The 17,586-nt window shown below is 53.7% G+C and overlaps 6 protein-coding genes and 1 pseudogene across 7 annotated transcripts, besides 1 other annotated feature; 4 read left to right on the top strand and 3 right to left on the bottom strand.

Annotated features, from left to right (window-relative positions):
• Positions 1-729: 729 nt before the first annotated feature.
• NCS57_00262100 (uncharacterized protein) lies at positions 730-1,692 on the top strand (the record flags this gene model as incomplete). Its single annotated transcript, XM_053052647.1, has 4 exons — positions 730-1,005; positions 1,060-1,139; positions 1,208-1,490; positions 1,549-1,692. The coding sequence occupies exons 1-4, from the start codon at positions 748-750 to the stop codon at positions 1,690-1,692; spliced, it is 765 nt and encodes a 254-aa protein (XP_052917893.1). The 5' UTR covers positions 730-747.
• NCS57_00262200 (uncharacterized protein) lies at positions 1,655-2,790 on the bottom strand (the record flags this gene model as incomplete). The annotated part of the gene is made up of 2 exons (XM_053052648.1): positions 2,637-2,790; positions 1,655-2,574 (listed from the first exon to the last, which is right to left on the bottom strand). The coding sequence occupies exons 1-2, from the start codon at positions 2,734-2,736 to the stop codon at positions 1,655-1,657; spliced, it is 1,020 nt and encodes a 339-aa protein (XP_052917894.1). The 5' UTR covers positions 2,737-2,790.
• An 876-nt stretch (positions 2,791-3,666) lies between these two features.
• On the bottom strand, positions 3,667-5,662 carry NCS57_00262300 (annotated as a pseudogene). Its single transcript has 3 exons — positions 5,376-5,662; positions 5,242-5,325; positions 3,667-5,188 (listed from the first exon to the last, which is right to left on the bottom strand).
• Positions 3,667-5,662: a sequence feature.
• Positions 5,663-9,632: 3,970 nt separating this feature from the next.
• NCS57_00262400 (Oxidored-FMN domain-containing protein) lies at positions 9,633-11,164 on the top strand (the record flags this gene model as incomplete). Its single annotated transcript, XM_053052649.1, has 8 exons — positions 9,633-9,795; positions 9,868-9,936; positions 9,986-10,082; positions 10,142-10,355; positions 10,429-10,443; positions 10,492-10,927; positions 10,981-11,077; positions 11,128-11,164. 8 exons carry the CDS (start codon positions 9,633-9,635, stop codon positions 11,162-11,164), a joined length of 1,128 nt encoding a protein of 375 aa, XP_052917895.1.
• A 496-nt stretch (positions 11,165-11,660) lies between these two features.
• Positions 11,661-13,034, top strand: NCS57_00262500 (RNase H type-1 domain-containing protein; the record flags this gene model as incomplete). The annotated part of the gene is made up of 2 exons (XM_053052650.1): positions 11,661-12,559; positions 12,617-13,034. The coding sequence occupies 2 exons, from the start codon at positions 11,661-11,663 to the stop codon at positions 13,032-13,034; spliced, it is 1,317 nt and encodes a 438-aa protein (XP_052917896.1).
• A 626-nt stretch (positions 13,035-13,660) lies between these two features.
• NCS57_00262600 (uncharacterized protein) lies at positions 13,661-14,767 on the top strand (the record flags this gene model as incomplete). Its single annotated transcript, XM_053052651.1, has 2 exons — positions 13,661-13,711; positions 13,778-14,767. The coding sequence occupies 2 exons, from the start codon at positions 13,661-13,663 to the stop codon at positions 14,765-14,767; spliced, it is 1,041 nt and encodes a 346-aa protein (XP_052917897.1).
• An 802-nt stretch (positions 14,768-15,569) lies between these two features.
• On the bottom strand, positions 15,570-16,994 carry NCS57_00262700 (Serine/threonine-protein phosphatase; the record flags this gene model as incomplete). The annotated part of the gene is made up of 7 exons (XM_053052652.1): positions 15,570-15,592; positions 15,645-15,694; positions 15,744-15,816; positions 15,869-16,402; positions 16,461-16,566; positions 16,624-16,665; positions 16,836-16,994. 7 exons carry the CDS (start codon positions 16,992-16,994, stop codon positions 15,570-15,572), a joined length of 987 nt encoding a protein of 328 aa, XP_052917898.1.
• Positions 16,995-17,586: the final 592 nt, after the last annotated feature.

Raw genomic sequence — 17,586 nt, forward strand, 5'->3', positions numbered from 1 at the left:
GTTGAAGGTGTGAATCAGATCAGTCCCCCCGTCTTCACGACAACGTCTGAAGTGAGAGAAGGCCGTGACTTATAAGGGAACGTACTGACAGCAAGTCATTCACCGTCAATAAAGAAGAGCCGTCAGCGATGAGTAGGTCCCGGTAATGGATCGGTACGGTCTTATTATTGCAGGACGGAGGCGCAATCTTTAATCTTGTTCCCTTCCGTCAATCAATCGACGAGCCGCGAATGCACGCAATGTCCAAACGGATCGCTGCGGGGTTCCAGCGAGACCTTGGCTGTGCCCCGCCGCAGCGCCAGCGAACGGCGCCCTGAAACGTGGTGACTGCAGAAGGGGTCCCATCGGACCTACAGCGCATCTACAGGGGAGAGCCCAGTGGGGAATCCAGCGCGGGCCGAAAGAGAGTGGAGAGAGTACAGTCATTCAGTCAGGTGAAGGCATCAATGAGTCTGTACATATGTGACGCGAGAAAGGAATATCAAAGATTAATACGAGAAAAGATTCATAGAGCTAATATCCCAATTAGGGCCAGCTGTTCACTGCTCTTGCCAAGATTATTTGGCTTCGAGCTGGGAATGGAACGTAAGTTGGCATCCCTCGCCCGGATAAACAATCCTGCGCATGTGATGCCTTACACCTGCTGTCATAACGACATTCATAGCTTACCTCCACCTCCACCTCGTCCCCGGCCCTCTCCACCAAGAGAGTCGCAATAACCCATCACCATCTATCTATCTAATCGCAATGGATGAGAAAAGAGCCTCGCAACGAGCCATGTCACCAGTTCGCTCTGTCCGCCGTAACCGGCCTGCCGTCATCGTATTCTTCGTCATAGCATCCCTATACACTTTCTGGCTATGGCATCCCTTCTCGCCCATCGGCCTCAACCTTCCGAATGACGTCTCGCAGCCTGTCGATGCCAGCGTAGCCGACACTATCCATACCACCGATCGACTCGTCCCTCTCGAGGCGCATATTATCAGCAAATGCCCAGACACAAAGGTAACACTTCCATCTTGTCGCGACGCCTCAGACCAAGTACTCATTGCGCGTTAGGACGCCCTCCGGTTGTTGATCCTTCCCGTCATGCAGCGCGTCCATGACAAGGTCAACTTTACTCTATCGTATATCGGCCGGTATGTCTATCCGTCGCAGCTTCTACCCCTGAGTTGCGACACGCGCTGACACGTTCTTCTCTCCTCAGACCAACCGCCAACGACGGCGTCGACTGCATGCACGGCCCCTCAGAATGCATGGGCAACATCATCGAACTCTGTGCCCGCGAGCTCTACCCTGATCCCAAGATCAACCTCGGTTTCATCATGTGCTTGACCCGAGACTACGAGCACATCCCCGACCGCTCCCTTATCGAGGACTGCGCCCTTGAGCACGCCATCGACTTCCAAAAACTAAATGACTGCGCCGTCAAGGAAGACGGTGCCCACGGCTTGGACCTGCTGCGCAACAGCATCCAGAGAACCGCAGATGTAGGTTGCCGCGCAAGTTGAAGACACAAAACAGATGCTAAATTCATCGCTCTCCCAGGCCGGCGTCACCAAGAGCTGCACCATCCGCCTCGACGGCCAAATCTACTGCATCCGCGACGGCGGCGAGTGGAGCGACTGCCCCACCGGCCCCGGCGTTAACGACCTCATCCTTGCGATCGAGAAGCTCCGTCGCCAGTCTTGAGCGGTCCAAGGACGTCGGTCCATAACTCGCTCGCCTCTCCTATTGTGTAGCTCATCGCGATCGAGTCCATACCCCTCTCGTCATCACCCCCCATGGCTGAGAGGGTCTCTATGATGCTGTCGAGCCCGACCGCCTTGCCCGTCGCCTGCGTCGCCCCAGCCTCGAGCGCAACGTGAACGACATGGATGTGAAAGTGGTAGTAGGTGGGCTGGTAGTGCACGTACATCTTGAGCTGGTCGGACTCGATGGACGGGTACGTCGTTACGGTCGCGGCGATGAGCCTCTCCTTCATGTCCTTCAGCCAAGGAATGTGCTTCTTGTGGAGGTCCCGCAACGACCAAATATCCCGTCTCTCAACCAGCACCAGCAGGTGCAGCGCGTCGAGCGTCTTGCGATCCCAGTTCAGGTCGGGCAGCATGAGAAAGCCCAGGTCGCCGGCCTCACCCAGCTTGGTCCTGTAGATAACGTCCTCGACCTCCTTACGTCCTTCGATAATGTTGAATACCCAATTGAGTCGCCCTTGTCCCCGCTTCCTCTCCATGTATGGTCGGACATGGTCCCTGTAAATTTCTGGCGTCTCGTTCACGAACCGCACGGTTTGCTTGGTGTACTTGTCCACGTGCGTCTGGGTGCAAGGGTAGATGAGGTTGATCTTGAGGTCGGCAAAGAAGTCGGCGTCGTCGGGTTTGCTCTTCTCGACGCCGCTGCGCGCCATGTACCAGTGGTAAATGTCATTCGCGCCAAGATTCTGCACCCGCGCGAGCAGGGCGGGAACGTCGGTGAGGTAGGCCTCCGATGAGGGGAAGGGGGCACGCTCGAGGATCAGGAGGGCGGGTTTGTCGTCGATGGATCCGTAGAGAGAGATACGACGACCGGCTTGATCTTTTTGCCGTGTCAGTAAAGAAATGTTTGACAGGCAAGCATGCTGTCTTCTGTTGGCATACCTTGGTTGAGCACACGAGTGAGCTTGAATCTGGGGACCAGAGCCTCTGCATTTGCCTTGGTCTCAGCGGTGACCTCTGGATTGTTATTTGTCTGAGTCATGGTCAGAGATTTCTGGAAATGCACCGGTCTTTTTAATCGTGGAGCAAGGTTGTTGGCTCGAGGTTGTATAAAGTAGAAAGTAGACGGGAGCTGCCCCTCTTTGCAAAGAATGGAGAGGCCCCCGCGGTGGGGCTGCCCGTTCGTTGTCTCATGTTCCAGCTCCACCTCAGCTCCCAGATCCAGATCAAGACCAAGATTATCAGATAGGATAGATCTAAGACAGCCTGGGAAACACGAGGACTTGTGTGACTTGTGACTGGAATTCAACGATTCTAGATTGATTAAACATCGACGTCACTGGTTATCAAGAGGGCAAGTTGCTCTAAACTTGTAGTAATTTTCGCTAAACTAAATCGTCAGGCCTCATAGAGATCCTGGTGCTGAAGAGCTCTATAGTAGTTAGTACTCAATGTTTATCAAACATCATCGTGAGAAGCCTTAAAACGTAATGAATGTGGTGGTTGACTTTCAACCTCGCGTCTCAGCCCGTTCCCTCATCTTCATCTCCTCCCAATTGCCGCCTTGTTCTCCTTGGCCACTCATACGGGCTAAAACCCTTTGCCCGATTACACCATTATCTGGCCCACAACCGCCCGCGGCATCGCGATAAAGAAAATCGTTGGTGGTTCGCACCGGGTATATAATTCAGTGTAAGAATTGAAGCCGGGACAAGAGTCCCAAAGGTTGGATGGTAGAAGAGTCGAATGATGAAGATTTGGGGTGTTTTGGCACGAATGGTAGCCAGGGGGTTTCCATGGACAAGACGGTATTGAGAATGTCGATGATACGGCGCACAATATCCATCCCATGAACCCAAGGCTGTGGAAAGCCAATCAAAAACGCCTAAAAGCAAAACGCCATAACCAATGCGCCGACAGCATGTGCCTCCCGGGGCCGTATTCAAGAGTAAAGACGTCGTGACTGTATTGATCATGAGAGTGGCGAGTGAGTATTGAAACCATTCGATCCAGATTCCGTGGAACCGTCACCCTCGATTGTCTTCCTCCAGTGCTCGGGGAGGCAGACGCAAACCAAGGGGAATGCCTTGATTTCGCCTTCTGCCACCGGTGAGCTGTCACGACGCCCTGACGTGTTGGACACGCCGCTGTCTCGCTGGGCCTGTCGTCGCGCTTCCCACTCATCCGCCCGCTCGTTGAGCATCACACCCGTCGCCCAGCCATCATCCCATATTCCAACAACCTTGAGCATGTCGCCGCGATCCAGGGAAAACTCGTCTGTAGCGCGAGGCTGGTACGCCCAGAGAACCGCAACCCGGTCGCCAGGGTGGACGTCGTCCTGGGAGTAGTAGTCCTTGAAAAATGGCAGCTGTTCTGACTGTTGGCTAGTCATGGCCTGTGGTGATGAGAATCCCCCAGCACTAGTTGGGGACTGTGGCACCGAGCTCCCAAGCGCCGAGCTGCTTGAGAGTGAGCCGTTGCGCCTGGGCTTAGCAGGCGGTGGTCGAAGAATTCCGGCACGAATGTCTGAAGCAGGGCTGTCGCCAAAGCCGTCAGATGCAGACGAAGAGTTGTCGGCACCCCTTCGTCGATACCCTGCTGCGCCTCCAATGTTCGACGAGTCGTCACGGTGGTGTGAAGGAGAGTCGCCAGAATGTCCTTCCAGAGCAGACATGCGTGCTATGCGGCCACCCGGAAGGACCTCGTAGCCCTGGGGAGCAGCAGAGTGTGTTGCCGTCGGTGGTGCTGTCTGTGTCATAGTCCCACCCTGTCTTGCGGGCGAAGGTTGGTTGAAAATGCTGCCCTTGGGGCTGCTCGGTCTGCGTCGCCTCCTCAAACAGAAGAAAATACCCAGAGCGAGCAGTGCAACACCCGCCAGAACGCCGATAACAATGCCAGCGATTGCTCCACCGCTCAAGCCGCTATCGTCGTCGTCGTCGGTCTTTTCGTCATCCTTGTTGTCGTTGCCAGCGGCAGTCGTACCGGTTGACGTAGCTGATGGCAGTGTTCGCGAAAAGGTCAAGGTAGCAGTGAGAGCTGGCAGTTTGACGTCCTTGCAACGCTCCTCGGCGCCCGAGTTGTAGCAGCAGGTGTCAGTCGAATTAAGACCTCCTGAGCCGCAATAAGAACAGAGTCCCACGGTGCTGTTGCCATAACCGCAGTTCTGTGACTCGTTTTCGATGCCCGAAATGCACTTCGAACTATCGAGTGAGCCATTAGGAAGGGCACAGTTAGTGAAGTCAGCTCTGATCAGCTTAAGCAAGTCAGTCGACGGGTTGGAGCATAGATCATCATCTGATGTCACATAGGCCTCGCTTTGGGCAAATTCCGCGCAACTATCTGCGCAAAGGGGTCGGGACTGGTCTTCAGTGAGACCGCAGGCACCGATAGAGTTTTGGACAATAGCATTGCACAATACTGTTGTCGTGAAGCGCGCGTACATGTCGCTAGGGTCCTGAAGGTCGACATTGCCACAACCAAACAGGGATTGATATCTATAGTTTATAAGTAAGGTTTCATGACAACTAGCTAGGCAAAAAAAACTTACTTTCCCTGCACATAGGCCGTCTTAACGTAGCTCGACAACTGGTTGTCGAAAGACGCTCTGTCTGACACATATTGCAGAAAGGGGCTAAATACGACTTAGTAAAGCTTCACTGTGAAGGTAAACAAAGGACTCACAAATACTCAATCAGGGTTGCGTTGGTGGAGATCGACGCAGACTCAAACGCCGGGCAAGCCTTTGAGCCTTTGAGAGAAATACAATCCTGAGCTGAGACCACCACGGGGGCGGTGGACAGCAAGGCAAGGGCAACATTCTTCATGCTGAAGGGCCTCCGAGGTGATTTGCGAGCCCGCGATGGGGTCGCAAGACGGTTGGGTGTGTCCATCTGAAGCGTTGACAGTGATTCGTCCAAGTTGAGCGGGCTGATACGGAAATCGGTGAGATCGCGTGAGGCTTGGCAACACCTAGGTCATGATCGTCTGGAAAGAATCTCGGAATGAATACGGTCCACGGAGGTTGTCGTCGAACAGATTTCGAGGTCAGGTCGGAGTCGGCCTTTGTCGTAAAGAAGGCTACCAACAGAGAAATGTTGGGCAGGAGTCGTAACCAAAACTGCTCTCCTGAGCAAACGAGTGATTGGGAGATTAGCGTAGGTCGAAACTCGAAAAGCGTCGGCACGATGTATTTGCTGAGTTCGTGATGGACGGTGAAAAAACGATCGATTGTAGTTGGTCAAGGTTGGATTAGATTAAGATTAAAATCCCGCGAGGGAAGAGAGAGAAAGTCGTGAAGAGCGAAGTAAAGGAAGGTGGTACTCGAGAGTCGGCCCCTTTGGAGGAAGACGAGCTTCTCAGCTCGTTCCTTTCGATTGTCGTCGGGCAGAGCGTGCGTGCGTGCAGTTGAGAGGAGCCAGGCGACGAGACGCACGCTGACCGGGCACGGATGGGGGGAAGGGGAGAAAAGAGGAAAAAACGAGACACGAGAGGAGGTCCCAGAGAAACCCAGAACAGCGGACGAAGCGCGCACCAGGTGGTGGTGAGGATGGCGCAGTCCGGTTCGTCAGACCAGAGCCGACCAGGATATTAGGGGGGGGTTAGGGCACTGGAACTGCCCAAGAGATCGTCCACGTCCAGGCTCAGGTTCCGTAGGAAACGCGCACCGGAGAGAGAAGAGAGAAACGCGTGCAGGTCAGGGATGAGGGAAGAGTGAAGGACCTGAGGATGGCCAGAGTGGGCAAAGGTGGTGCCGCTGTCTGGTGTTTGGACCCCATGCTCGCCGTCCCAAAGATGACCGCACCGAGAGGGAAATGGCGATGGCCAGGGTGAGCCGACCCGCCCTATACCACAAGAGGCATAGTCCAGGGCCGGGTTCGCGACAACGGCATTGACACGAGGTACCTGGCTCACCTTGGTTGTATGTGGGAGGTACCTGCCCTCTCACCGGGCGCCTGGTCTTCCTTTCTGGACGGTAATTTTGGGGAACAGGGGGTGAGGCGGGTGCTGGCCGGGGGGATCCATGTCCCCCTAGCTTCTAGCGCCAAGATGTCCCCTCCTCCACTCAAGCAACGTCTCTCGTCACCACCACGGACCACTCTAGGAAGCACTATTTTCACTAATAGGCGCCCCCACTACAAACAAAGCTGAACCAGTGCCGTCAACACCACGCTTGCGAGTCGTCGTTTCTTTCTGTCAGGCTGTGTCTTTCTGTCATGATCAATTTATCAATCTGGACCAACACATGCCACAATGTCGGCACACGCAAACACGTCGCACAAGGTGACACGCGATGTCGACGATGCATAGGTACTCACGAGAATGGAGATAGCGCTTGACCATTTCCATCCTCTTCCAAGACCTCGAAACTGCAAGTCATCATCTTCTTATCCTACCCCTCACATGGATCGGATCTCGACCCAGTTGTCTCGCGACTCAGGTCGATTGTTTCTCTCGCCAACGTAACCGACTCCAATCGTGTCGGTTCCCACGTGCACTAGAGTCAAAGTCCTCTGAGACTCTGATCCAGTCACAACTCGAGAAGCGGATGCAGGCTCCGTTCGATTGCCCACTTGAATAAACCTCCTTGCCTTCAGAGGTCTTGTCTCTGCTGCACAACCGCATAAAAAAGAAAACCGGTTTTCACAGCATTGTGTTCTGGCCCGGTTGGTCCAGCTTTCGTTAGCGGCTACGCCGTCATCTCGATTGTCTTATCACAGCCTTCTCTTCGAGTCAGTCACTGCGACTCGTGAATTGCTGCTACTGTTGGTCACAAAGTCAACAGTTGTTAACAATTGGTTCCATAGAAAACACACAACTGCTATGCACAAGCAGAAACACAAACACACAAACATCAAAGAATTATACAACATGGATGTGCGGAAGCGGATGCTACCCTCCCATGTCGTATTGTGCAGCCACCAGAATTTGGCTGAAGATGCGAACTATCAATTGCGACTGGCCGATGAGACACAGCCGAGCCCCAGCTCAAATTTCACTTCTTCGTCAACTCTCCAACGCCTCATCAGCCCATGACTTTCCTCGACAACAAAGGCATACACTTTTTTCTTTCAACTCGTATCGTGTGACTTGCTTTCTCAAGGCGGGGAAACAGCTGTGCCTTTCAATTGCAGCATTTCCCTCGTGTTGCTCGAATTGGTAACTCGGTACCGACGTTTCCATGTCACCGCCGCGCAGCGTAACATTGCAACCCCAGCCAAGCTTGATAATAAACCCTCGCGCGTTTCGTCAGGAACCTGATCATGCTTCTCCTGGCTCTTGCATGTTCTAGCGGAGAAACGTTTGTGTGCCGTCTCATTGGCAGGAGGCTGATGCTGAGACTGTGCACGCCCTGCATGCATCACGATCGTGGAGTGCATATTCACAAGTCGTCGGATGCAGATTTAGGGCATTGTCAACAATCGGCTTCGGAAAGCCACACAATCGAGAACAACAAACAGGACAGTAACACGAAAGGCTTCCATCAGTAACGCCTCACCGTTGCTTGCCCGGTTTCGTGCCTTCTAAGGATGCACAGAAGCAACTGTGCTCAGGCACAAACACAAGATGCCACAGAAGAGGAACATCAGCACCCGATGAATCCCACGCTGGCTCGGCATTAAACCTTCACAATTACTTCAGAGGCTGGAATCAGATTAGCCAACACCCACGACGTCGAGAGTCTTGCCCAAGATCAGCAAGGCACGAACTCGGGTTCCTGCATGTGTAATTTCCCAACCTCCCAGGGTCCCCTGCTCGCTCCGGAAGCGCGTTTCACTTCGGGCCAGGGCACACTGTGCGGTTCGACGACGGACGGCACACGAACGGTGGGATTTTGTCCGGTGCCGGGATGCGACGTTGATATCAGGAGCGGCGTTCCGTCCAGGAAGGTCGAGGACGCGGAGGTTTCGGGAGCTGGGCGGATGAGGGCTGGTTCCGGCTGACTAGCAGGGGCAGTGATGTGAGACGGTTCAGCGAAGTCGCAGGTCTTACCTGGCAGAATCATCGACTGCTCATTGTTTCTCTTCTTTCTCGGTTGCTAATTGTAGGTATAAGTGCCGACAGACGCCGTGGTCGGCGCTCAGTGGGGCCGAACTTGGTCAACCTTCCGTGATGCTCACTGAGAATTGTCTTCAGCGTAGTGATCAGGTATACATTTCAGAGATTTAGCTACATTCTTCGAGGGCAGGAGATGACACATTTGTTGTCCGCGAGGTCTCTAAGACGGGCTAATGCCCTGTCCTCGATGCCTTGACAACGTAATCCTGATAGGTCAAGACCGTAGTTGTTTAGTACTGACGAACAGCGTTTCTTCTGCGAGCATGAGACTAACATCAAGGCCTGTACAAATGCCTTTGTTCATTGAGAATCTCTTTAGTCGCGCTCATGTGTAAGACCCGGCTGAGTAGACGGCGGAGTAACACTGTTGATTTCATGGTGCCACCCTATAGATATTGGCAGTTTTGAGGTGCAATTCGTTCAAAGTCGATGTCTGCGGCGTGGAAGATATAAACAATGCATTTTTAAGCTTGCGATAGCAAATAAAATCTGTTCTTTGGTATGCCATGATGGATTGCCCTCTCAATGCCTCTGTAGAGTAAATTCAGGTGCCCTTTGAAGTATCAATTAAGCATCAATAGTCTCAGTCGTGGAAAGGCAATTTGTCAGCCAAACACGGCGATGATTCTGATACTGGGAGGGCTACCCTATCACGCAATCCTGGCCACAGAATAACAAGCAAACCCGCATGCAAGCTAGCAAATCGTGGACTATTGATAACTGTAGAAGCCTGAATATAGCGCAGTGCATTGCTAAGCCGAACGGAAATGCGGAATGCGAAGCTGCCCCTCGTCAAGTGTCGGCTTTTTTTCAGCCACTTTTAAGGGTCTATCTCTTTACTAACTTTCATCAAACAACACAACAACTGAGACAGAAGGCAAAATGACAGTTTCGAAGGCGACAAAGCTGTTCACGCCGATCAAGGTCGGCGCCGTCAACTTGCAACACCGAGTTGTTCTGGCGCCGCTGACACGAAGGCGTGCAGATGCTGCAACGGCTGTACCAGCTGATTGGGCGGCTGAGTACTACGCTCAGCGATCTTCACGTAAGTTATAAACAGATAGAGCGAATATGATACGGTGATATTATTGTGATGTTAACTGTTGGACTTCGATAGCTGGCGGGTTGCTTGTCTCTGAAGGGACCTTTATCGCTGAAGAAGCGGGGGGCCTTCCCAACGTTCCAGGTAATGTCTCTGCCATATTCTTGCTGTCCCATGGCTTGACGAGTGACAGGAATCTACTCCAAGGAGCAGATAGCAGCCTGGAAAGGTATCACGGACGCAGTTCATGCTAAGGGAGGCATCATCTACTGTCAAATCTGGGCTCTCGGGTAATTCACTCACCATCTTTGACATCCCCCCAAGTCGGAGGAACTGACTGGCTTGATAGACGGGCCGCAAAGCCAAATGTTGTATCGACTGTTTGGAGCGCTGGTTCAAAGCCCCTTGTTCCGGAGGGCGCTGCGTCAAGTGACCCGCCTCCCAACTTCAAGGTCCTAAGCGAGTCTGATATCGATCGATTTGTTGGGCACTATCGACAGGCTGCCCTCAACGCAGTCGAGGCTGGCTTTGACGGAGTCGAGATTCATGGCGCCAACGGATATGTGAGTGCCAACTGCCATCTGGACAAGTTGTGAACTTGGGACGACCGACTAACATGGGATGCAACACCTATAGCTCGTTGATCAGTTTGTAAGTAATCCCTTGCCTTTCTAACACAACAGACCTAACACTCCACAGCTTCAGTCAAATTCCAACGACCGCACAGACTCGTATGGAGGTAGCCTCGAGAACCGTCTCCGCTTCCCATTGAGGGTTCTCAATGCCGTCAGTGACGCCATCGGCCCCGAACGTGTCGGCATCCGAATGTCGCCCTTCTCCCGCTTCCAGGGCATGCGTGAGGCCGACCCCCTGGCCCTCTTCGTCCCCTGGGCCAAGGCCATCGTCAAAGCTCAGCCATCTCTGGCATTTGTTCACGCTGTGGAGCCACGAGCCGACGGATCGCAGGATACACCTGAGCACTTGCGAAGGGCAGAGGACACATTGGCGCCCATCCGTGAGGTCCTTAACAGTGCTGGAGTCAAGTTCATTGTTGCCGGAGGATTTCTGCCCGAGACAGCCATTAAGCATGCGAGCGAAACGGATGATCTCGTGGCTTTTGGGAGATACTTCATTCGTAAGTTACCACTTCATGATTGTCATGGTATCTTATAGCTGACTCTGGAGTAGCGAACCCCGACCTCCCAGCACGAATCGAGAATGGCTGGCCACTGACAAAGTATGACCGCTCACTCTTTTACACTCAGAATGAAGTGGGATACACCGAGTAAGTTGACTCATTTGCTGGTCTGACCGGTTCCTAATCATGAATGGCAGTTACCCTCCATACAACGACAATGAATCTAGACTTTGATAGATGTCTTACCTATCGTACCTACCTAGACAAAGATGAAATAGAAGCTAGAAATAGACTTGTTCCATCCGATGCCATTTTAAAATGAACAACTCCTCTACCATAGAGCCAATCTTGTAATTGATCACCGCCTTGCCTGGCACTGCCTGCCAGTGACTGACAGCTGCACACCCAAGGGAGCTTCCATCGGCAGGTGTAGCCTACCTCGGTACCTGCTCTGTTTTTTTTTCGTTCTGCACAAACAACCTCCTTCCCCTAAAGCCTTACCGATATCTCCTTGGAGCAGGCGCGAGAAGCCCTCTTGCCTCTTTAGAGGATACAAAGATTGTCCGTCCTCGATATTGACTTCTCATCTCCCCCTCATGAACATCACCACCATCGCAACCCTCCCTGCCCATTCCTCACTGCTCATATCTCCATCATCCGGCCCACGATTCACCTCAGTTGAAGCTCAAGGACCCCCCAGCTTGTTTCCTTCCATCCTGTCGAAGCAGCCATGTCCTTCGTCAAGGAAGCTATTCGAGACCTCTGTGCCAAAGCTCAGGATGTGTTTTCCCGTTCCGAGAGAGCCTGGCTCGCCGCGCGTGAGGCGTGGAACGAGGACCCCGATACGCGGGCACAGAGTGACGGCACAATCCTGACTGAACCCCAAGAGACTCCAGAATCGACAGGCGGGCGCATGGGCAGGAAGAACAAGAACAAGGCAGAAAAGGCAGAAAAGGGAATGTGCAAGAAAATGCGAGTTGGGTCATCTGTCGACATTTTCGTCAAACCACCGGAAAAGGCACTCGAGCGGGCACTTCTATCGGACGGCGTACCGAGTGATGCCTCGCGCTTGGTTCTCTGGACTGACGCTTCAGAAAAGCGTACCCCTAGCCACGCCTCCAGTCTCACAGGCATAGCTGTGGTATTCCGACACAAGTTCCACTGGGTACGAATTACGGCCCGGTTGAACCATTTCAACAACATCGCCATTGCAGAGACTCAGGCCATTGTATATGCCCTTGACTATGCAGTACAGCAGTCTGCACAACTAGGCGTTCCCTTGCGCCAAGTTGAGATCTTCACTGACAGCCAGAGTGCGCTGATGAACTTGGCAAGAACAAAGCCCCCAAAGCTCAAGCGCAAGACCCGCAAGGGGGCGCTCGAAGTCAACAAGGCACTACTCGAGTCAGCCAAGAAGGCAATGGATGCGCTGGATGCAGCTGGTATCGGTCTGGAGTTGCACTGGGTCCCGCGAGGCAAAGCCAAGGGGAACAAAGTTGCAGACGAGGGATCACGGCTTGCAAGACTGGCAATGGCAGACCTTGTATTGCCTGATCACGTTATGATCGAAGTCATCCCAACTCTCGATGACAAGGAAGTTCTCCAGGTGCCCGTAGAAGAGACACTTGCGTAAGCCTCTTGATATCGTTTGCTTTTGCAAATGCGCTGACAAGTATGATTGTATAGGTATGCAAGAGCGACATCTGCTCATCGCCGACTCATGGCGGAAGGAGTCGCAAAGATGTTTACGTCGCAAGTCGAACCGCCGCCAATCAAACCACCATCCGGCAAACCGGCTTCGATCGAATCACCTGGTGCAACACACTCCCTCATCCCGGACGCGGCGCTTTACCCGGTTGACCTGTTGGGGATGAAGCCTGTGTCTGAGAATCAGCCAATGCTTGAAGTTCAACACCCAGCTAAGCCTGAGCCTGAACAACAACCCGAGAAGCAAGCAACAGCGCGAGTCGGACTTAACATGCCACGACCCGAAGCGACATTTGTCAGAGATGTACATGTCCCAGACCGTTGGGCCGCCCCTCAATCCCCTCGCAGCGATAGGGCTGAGGGATGGCCCGATGTCCGAGATGCATCTCGCTTCTGAGTCGTATCCATAAGCAAAGAGCGGCCAACGACAAAGCTCCGCGCATCAAAGAGATGGACGCACTGGCCGCCTTCGCCTCGTGGACCCAGCACGCGAGGAAGCTTGGCCATTCCCACGCACATGGTCGCCAGAAACAAGACTCATATAGCCAGCCAATCATATAAGCCCGTTTCAACAAAAACGCGGGCTTGCTTCGCCCTCGCGCCGACAATAAGCTCCGACATGCCGACATTGAGCCAAACCTTTTGCCTAAAGCGGAAAGCAATCTAGACCCCCGGGCGTAGATCTGCCGTCTTGCCGCCCTTTCGCGATCCCGACGACCGATCGGCCGTGTGATTCTCAGGCACATCGCCGACTTGCAAGGGCTGCGGGCGTCATCAAAATGAAATATATACTCATGTGCCCTGGACGTGACGAAAATGCCTTTTCTTCATTTTCACGCCAAGTTCAGCCTCATCCAGCTGCGACACGCGTCACAACAAACTCAATCGCCATCCCCAGAATCGGCTACACCCTATCCAACCATTCTTGGCGTCGACTCGACCTTTGAATCCATTATACCAGGACACGCCTAGGAAAGATCGAAAGAATTTACGTCAAATTGACTACTGGGCGACAATCTCACAATGTCTTCACAACAAAGTCAAGGCCAAGGCGGCGGGATGCCTCCTCAGTCTGTGAGCTCTTGTACCCCTTCTAGTCAAAGATATCACTTCCAGGACTAACATGGTTGCCTTTTTCAGGGACCTCCATATCTCCCAAGGACAGCAGGCCTCGGTGGCAGGCCTACCCCATCAGTTGACGATCCTATCAGCGGCGTGTTACTGGGCTTGTTTGTGACCGGTGCCGCCCTCAACATGACCATCTTCCAGTTGAACAGGCGTCGCTCGCACAAGTTCATCCTCTCGGCTCTCCTTTTCGGTTTCTGTATGGCTCGAATCATCGCCAACGTCCTGCGCATCGTGTGGGCTGCATACCCGACCAACGCCCGAATCGCCATCGCAGCCCAGGTCTTTGCCAACGCCGGTGTCATTCTACTATTCGTCGTCAACTTGATCTTTGCTCAACGCATCCTCCGCGCCTATCACCCGCATATTGGTTGGAGCAAGCCTGGCACGCTCCTATTCCGTTTCTTCTTTTTCAGCATCGGCGCTATGCTCGTCATGCTGATCGTCGCCGTCGTCTACAACTTTTACACCATCGACCCTCACACCAAGCACCAGCTCCGTGATGTTCAGCTCACTGCCATTACTTATCTCGCCGTTTTGGCCTTTCTTCCTTTGCCAATTATCGCAATCTGTCTCATTCTTCCACGGAAGGCTCCCATGGACAAGTTTGGTCAGGGCCGAATGCGCACCAAGCTCGGCCTCCTTATCTTCACCTCAACTCTGCTCACTCTGGGTGCTGCGTTCCGCGCTGGCGTCAGCTACAAGATCCGACCCGCTACCAACCCAGCCTGGTATCACCACAAGGCCTGCTTCTACTGCTTCAACTATGTCATTGAGCTCATTGTTGTCTTTTCGTACGCCCTGTCGCGGTTCGACCGCCGTTTCCACATCCCCAACGGCAGCAGCGGTCCCGGCGACTACTCGGGAAGCGTCAAGTCGGACAACCCTATGTATCGTGTCTGCACCGAGGAGGAAGTCTTTGGCGACGATGAGCGGCCACGAGCCGAGCGGCAACAAGAGCTGGAGGAAGGCCTCAATCGCAAGGTTAACAACGAGAGTGTCTGAGGGTGGAACTTTGAAGGGTCTGTACAAGTTGATATTTTCCTTTGTTATACCAATCCGCGATGGAAGAAATAAGGATCATCTGCGGACACCGGACTAGTAATCGGATGCATACATGTCAGAGTCAGGGGGAGATTAAAAAAGGGGACTGCGCATAGCACACAAACAGGTATCTAGATGGATGAGTTATGAAACCTCTCACCACAAGCTTAATAATGGACCATCTCGCGAATGCTCCAAATCAAATACATTGTACAAATTCCTTGACACTAATACATTTGCTTGAACTGACACTGAGCGACCCTCAACTCCATCTTGGCCCTTCATCATGACTACACAAGTCTTTGTCCATGCCCCGAAAAATGCTTCGTGACCCATTGACATGTAGAGACTTCACACAGTGATGAGGGACATGCAGTAACAAAGTACAAAGTACAAGGCTTGATCATGCAAACTCGTTTCTGTGTCTTGGACCGCGGGACTCAATAATGCGTATCTAAACGACCATGAAGATTCAAGGGGGGTTGACGTAGGGGCGACGGCAAAATCCTCTCCAGCAAGGGCATCAAGCCGCTCCCACTGCCACCACACCTTCCCCGCCATGTCCGAGAGCTTGCCACAAGCAGATATGTAATGTCCGTACAAGTCCTGCGCCAAAGGGGGTTTTGTCTAGTCTTTGGGGGATTTCGTTGTGTGGAATCGCACGAGGTCGAGCGGCAAGTCTCCGCGGCTGGCGCAGTGGCCACGGAGAGGAATGCGGCCGCGATGGCTCGATGTTGGTGAGACGTGGGTATACAGAACGAGATTAGAGGAAGTAGTCGGGAGTCCCTGCAATTGTGTTAGAGTCGTGGTTCTAGACGGAAAACGCGAGTAAACCTACGCCTTGAGACCATAGGCTCGCCTGCTCTGGGGCATGGGTCGAATTGCAAGCTAGATATGGTTAGCATGCGACATGTATGTCAATCAAGTCGAAACATACAAAGTATACTTCAGGTGCTCATCAATCTCCATGATGGCGGCCTGGTTACCGCATCTGTAGCAGTAGTTGGGTGCTGCAACGCATGTTAGCTCTAGACCCAGGAGAGGCGAACCCTTGGAGCATACCTGAGAAGATTGTCACGACATTTCTGTCTTGAGACCAGTTGTAACCCTCCATGACGAGCTGATGGGCTCGCGCAATCAGGGTCAAGCCGTTGTTGTGATTGAAAGCCTCTGAAATATCCTGGCCGAATGTGTACCCCGCACCACGGGGGGAGATACCCCAGCCGCATCGGTCGTCGGGGTCTGACCACAGGAGATCACACATGGGACCCTCGTGGGGGACCTCCTGGATGCGATCGAGAGCTCGGATGTTATCCAGCGTGTCGATACTGGGGGAGAGACCGCCGTGAAGACAGAAGATCTGGTTGTCGATCAAGGCAGTGAGGGGGAGGTAGTCGAAGAGGTCGGTAAAGTACTTCCACACGTTTGCGTTGCCGTATTTTCGGAGGCACTCGTCGTAGAAGCCGTAGACCTGGGTGATCTGACGGGACTCGTGGTTTCCTCGGAGGATGGTGATTCGCTGAGGGTATCGGATCTTGAGGGCGACGAGGAGGGTGACGGTCTCGACGGAGTAGTAACCTCGGTCGACGTAGTCGCCTGGACACATTGGGAGTGAGTATGGTAGTCCTTGGCTATATGCCCATGTGATGCGTACCCATGAAGAGGTAGTTGGTATCGGGGTTGGGGCCACCAATCTTGAAGAGCTCCATCAGGTCGTGGAACTGGCCGTGGATATCACCACAGACGGTGACGGGGCATTTCTGGCGAGGCGGGATCAGCTCGAGCACCTGGCTCGCCGGCGCGCATCATCAACGTACCACGGGTTGCACATTCGACTCCTCCTGTAGAACTTCTCGTGCCTGCGATTCCAGTCAGTCAGCACTGCGTGTGGTTGATGATCACGCGAGGGAAGCCCGAGCTCGTCGACCGGGATGCGGCGAGCAAGACCATCGCCGTCTGCGACTCAGGTGCCTCGCCCATCCCGTCCAGCAGCATCCCAAGCGCGTCCCATTGCCAAGCAGCAACTCACCTTGTCGCACAGTCTCTGAACATCAGACTCGGCCAGCTGCTTGCAGCCCATCAAGCTCTCGATCCAGCCGTCGAGGGTGGGGATGGTGGTGGGCTCGAGGTTGAGAACGGGGGACGCATCGGCGGGTGCGCGCCCGACATCCTCCATATTGGTGTCCATGGCGGGTTTTCGGGGTATCGAGGGGATTGCTAGGTGGTTGAAAAGGGTGGGAGAAGGGGGTGAGAGGAAATGACGTTGACAGTTGATGCGGTCACGCCTGAATCGCGAGCGGTGGGGCACGAGGCACAAAGGCGGCGGTCGTCCGTCAGGGGAGAAAAAAGAAATGGAAGCTGGGGGGAAGAGAAGGGTTTTCTTGGTTACAGCGGGATTAGCTACCGACTACCAGCAGCAGCTTCGAGGGGGAAAATCGTCTATGGGAGGGCGCGGCAGGCGGGCCAGAGGTTTCGTGAGGCAGGAAAATTTGGTGTGTTGTTTAGGTGATGATGATGGGAGGAGGAGGAGAGGAGGGACGGATCGTGTTTGGCGGTTGCCAGCTGGACTGGGCTGGGCTGGGGCGACTCTGGGGGCGCTTGTGCTTGTCCTGTGCTTTGAGGTCCGGCGTGGGTGGTGCGCTGGCGTTGGCGCCCCTTGCCACTTCCACTTTCAGCCTTGGAGATTGCGGGAGCTCTCTTGCATGCGCCTCGTGTGGCGCAACCTACATACATACACCCAGACAATGGGATGTGAGACTCGAATTTGAATGCATAGATAG

The sequence above is a fragment of the Fusarium keratoplasticum genome, chromosome 2 (assembly GCF_025433545.1).
Source record: "Fusarium keratoplasticum isolate Fu6.1 chromosome 2, whole genome shotgun sequence".
Classification (NCBI taxonomy): Eukaryota; Fungi; Ascomycota; class Sordariomycetes; order Hypocreales; family Nectriaceae; genus Fusarium; species Fusarium keratoplasticum.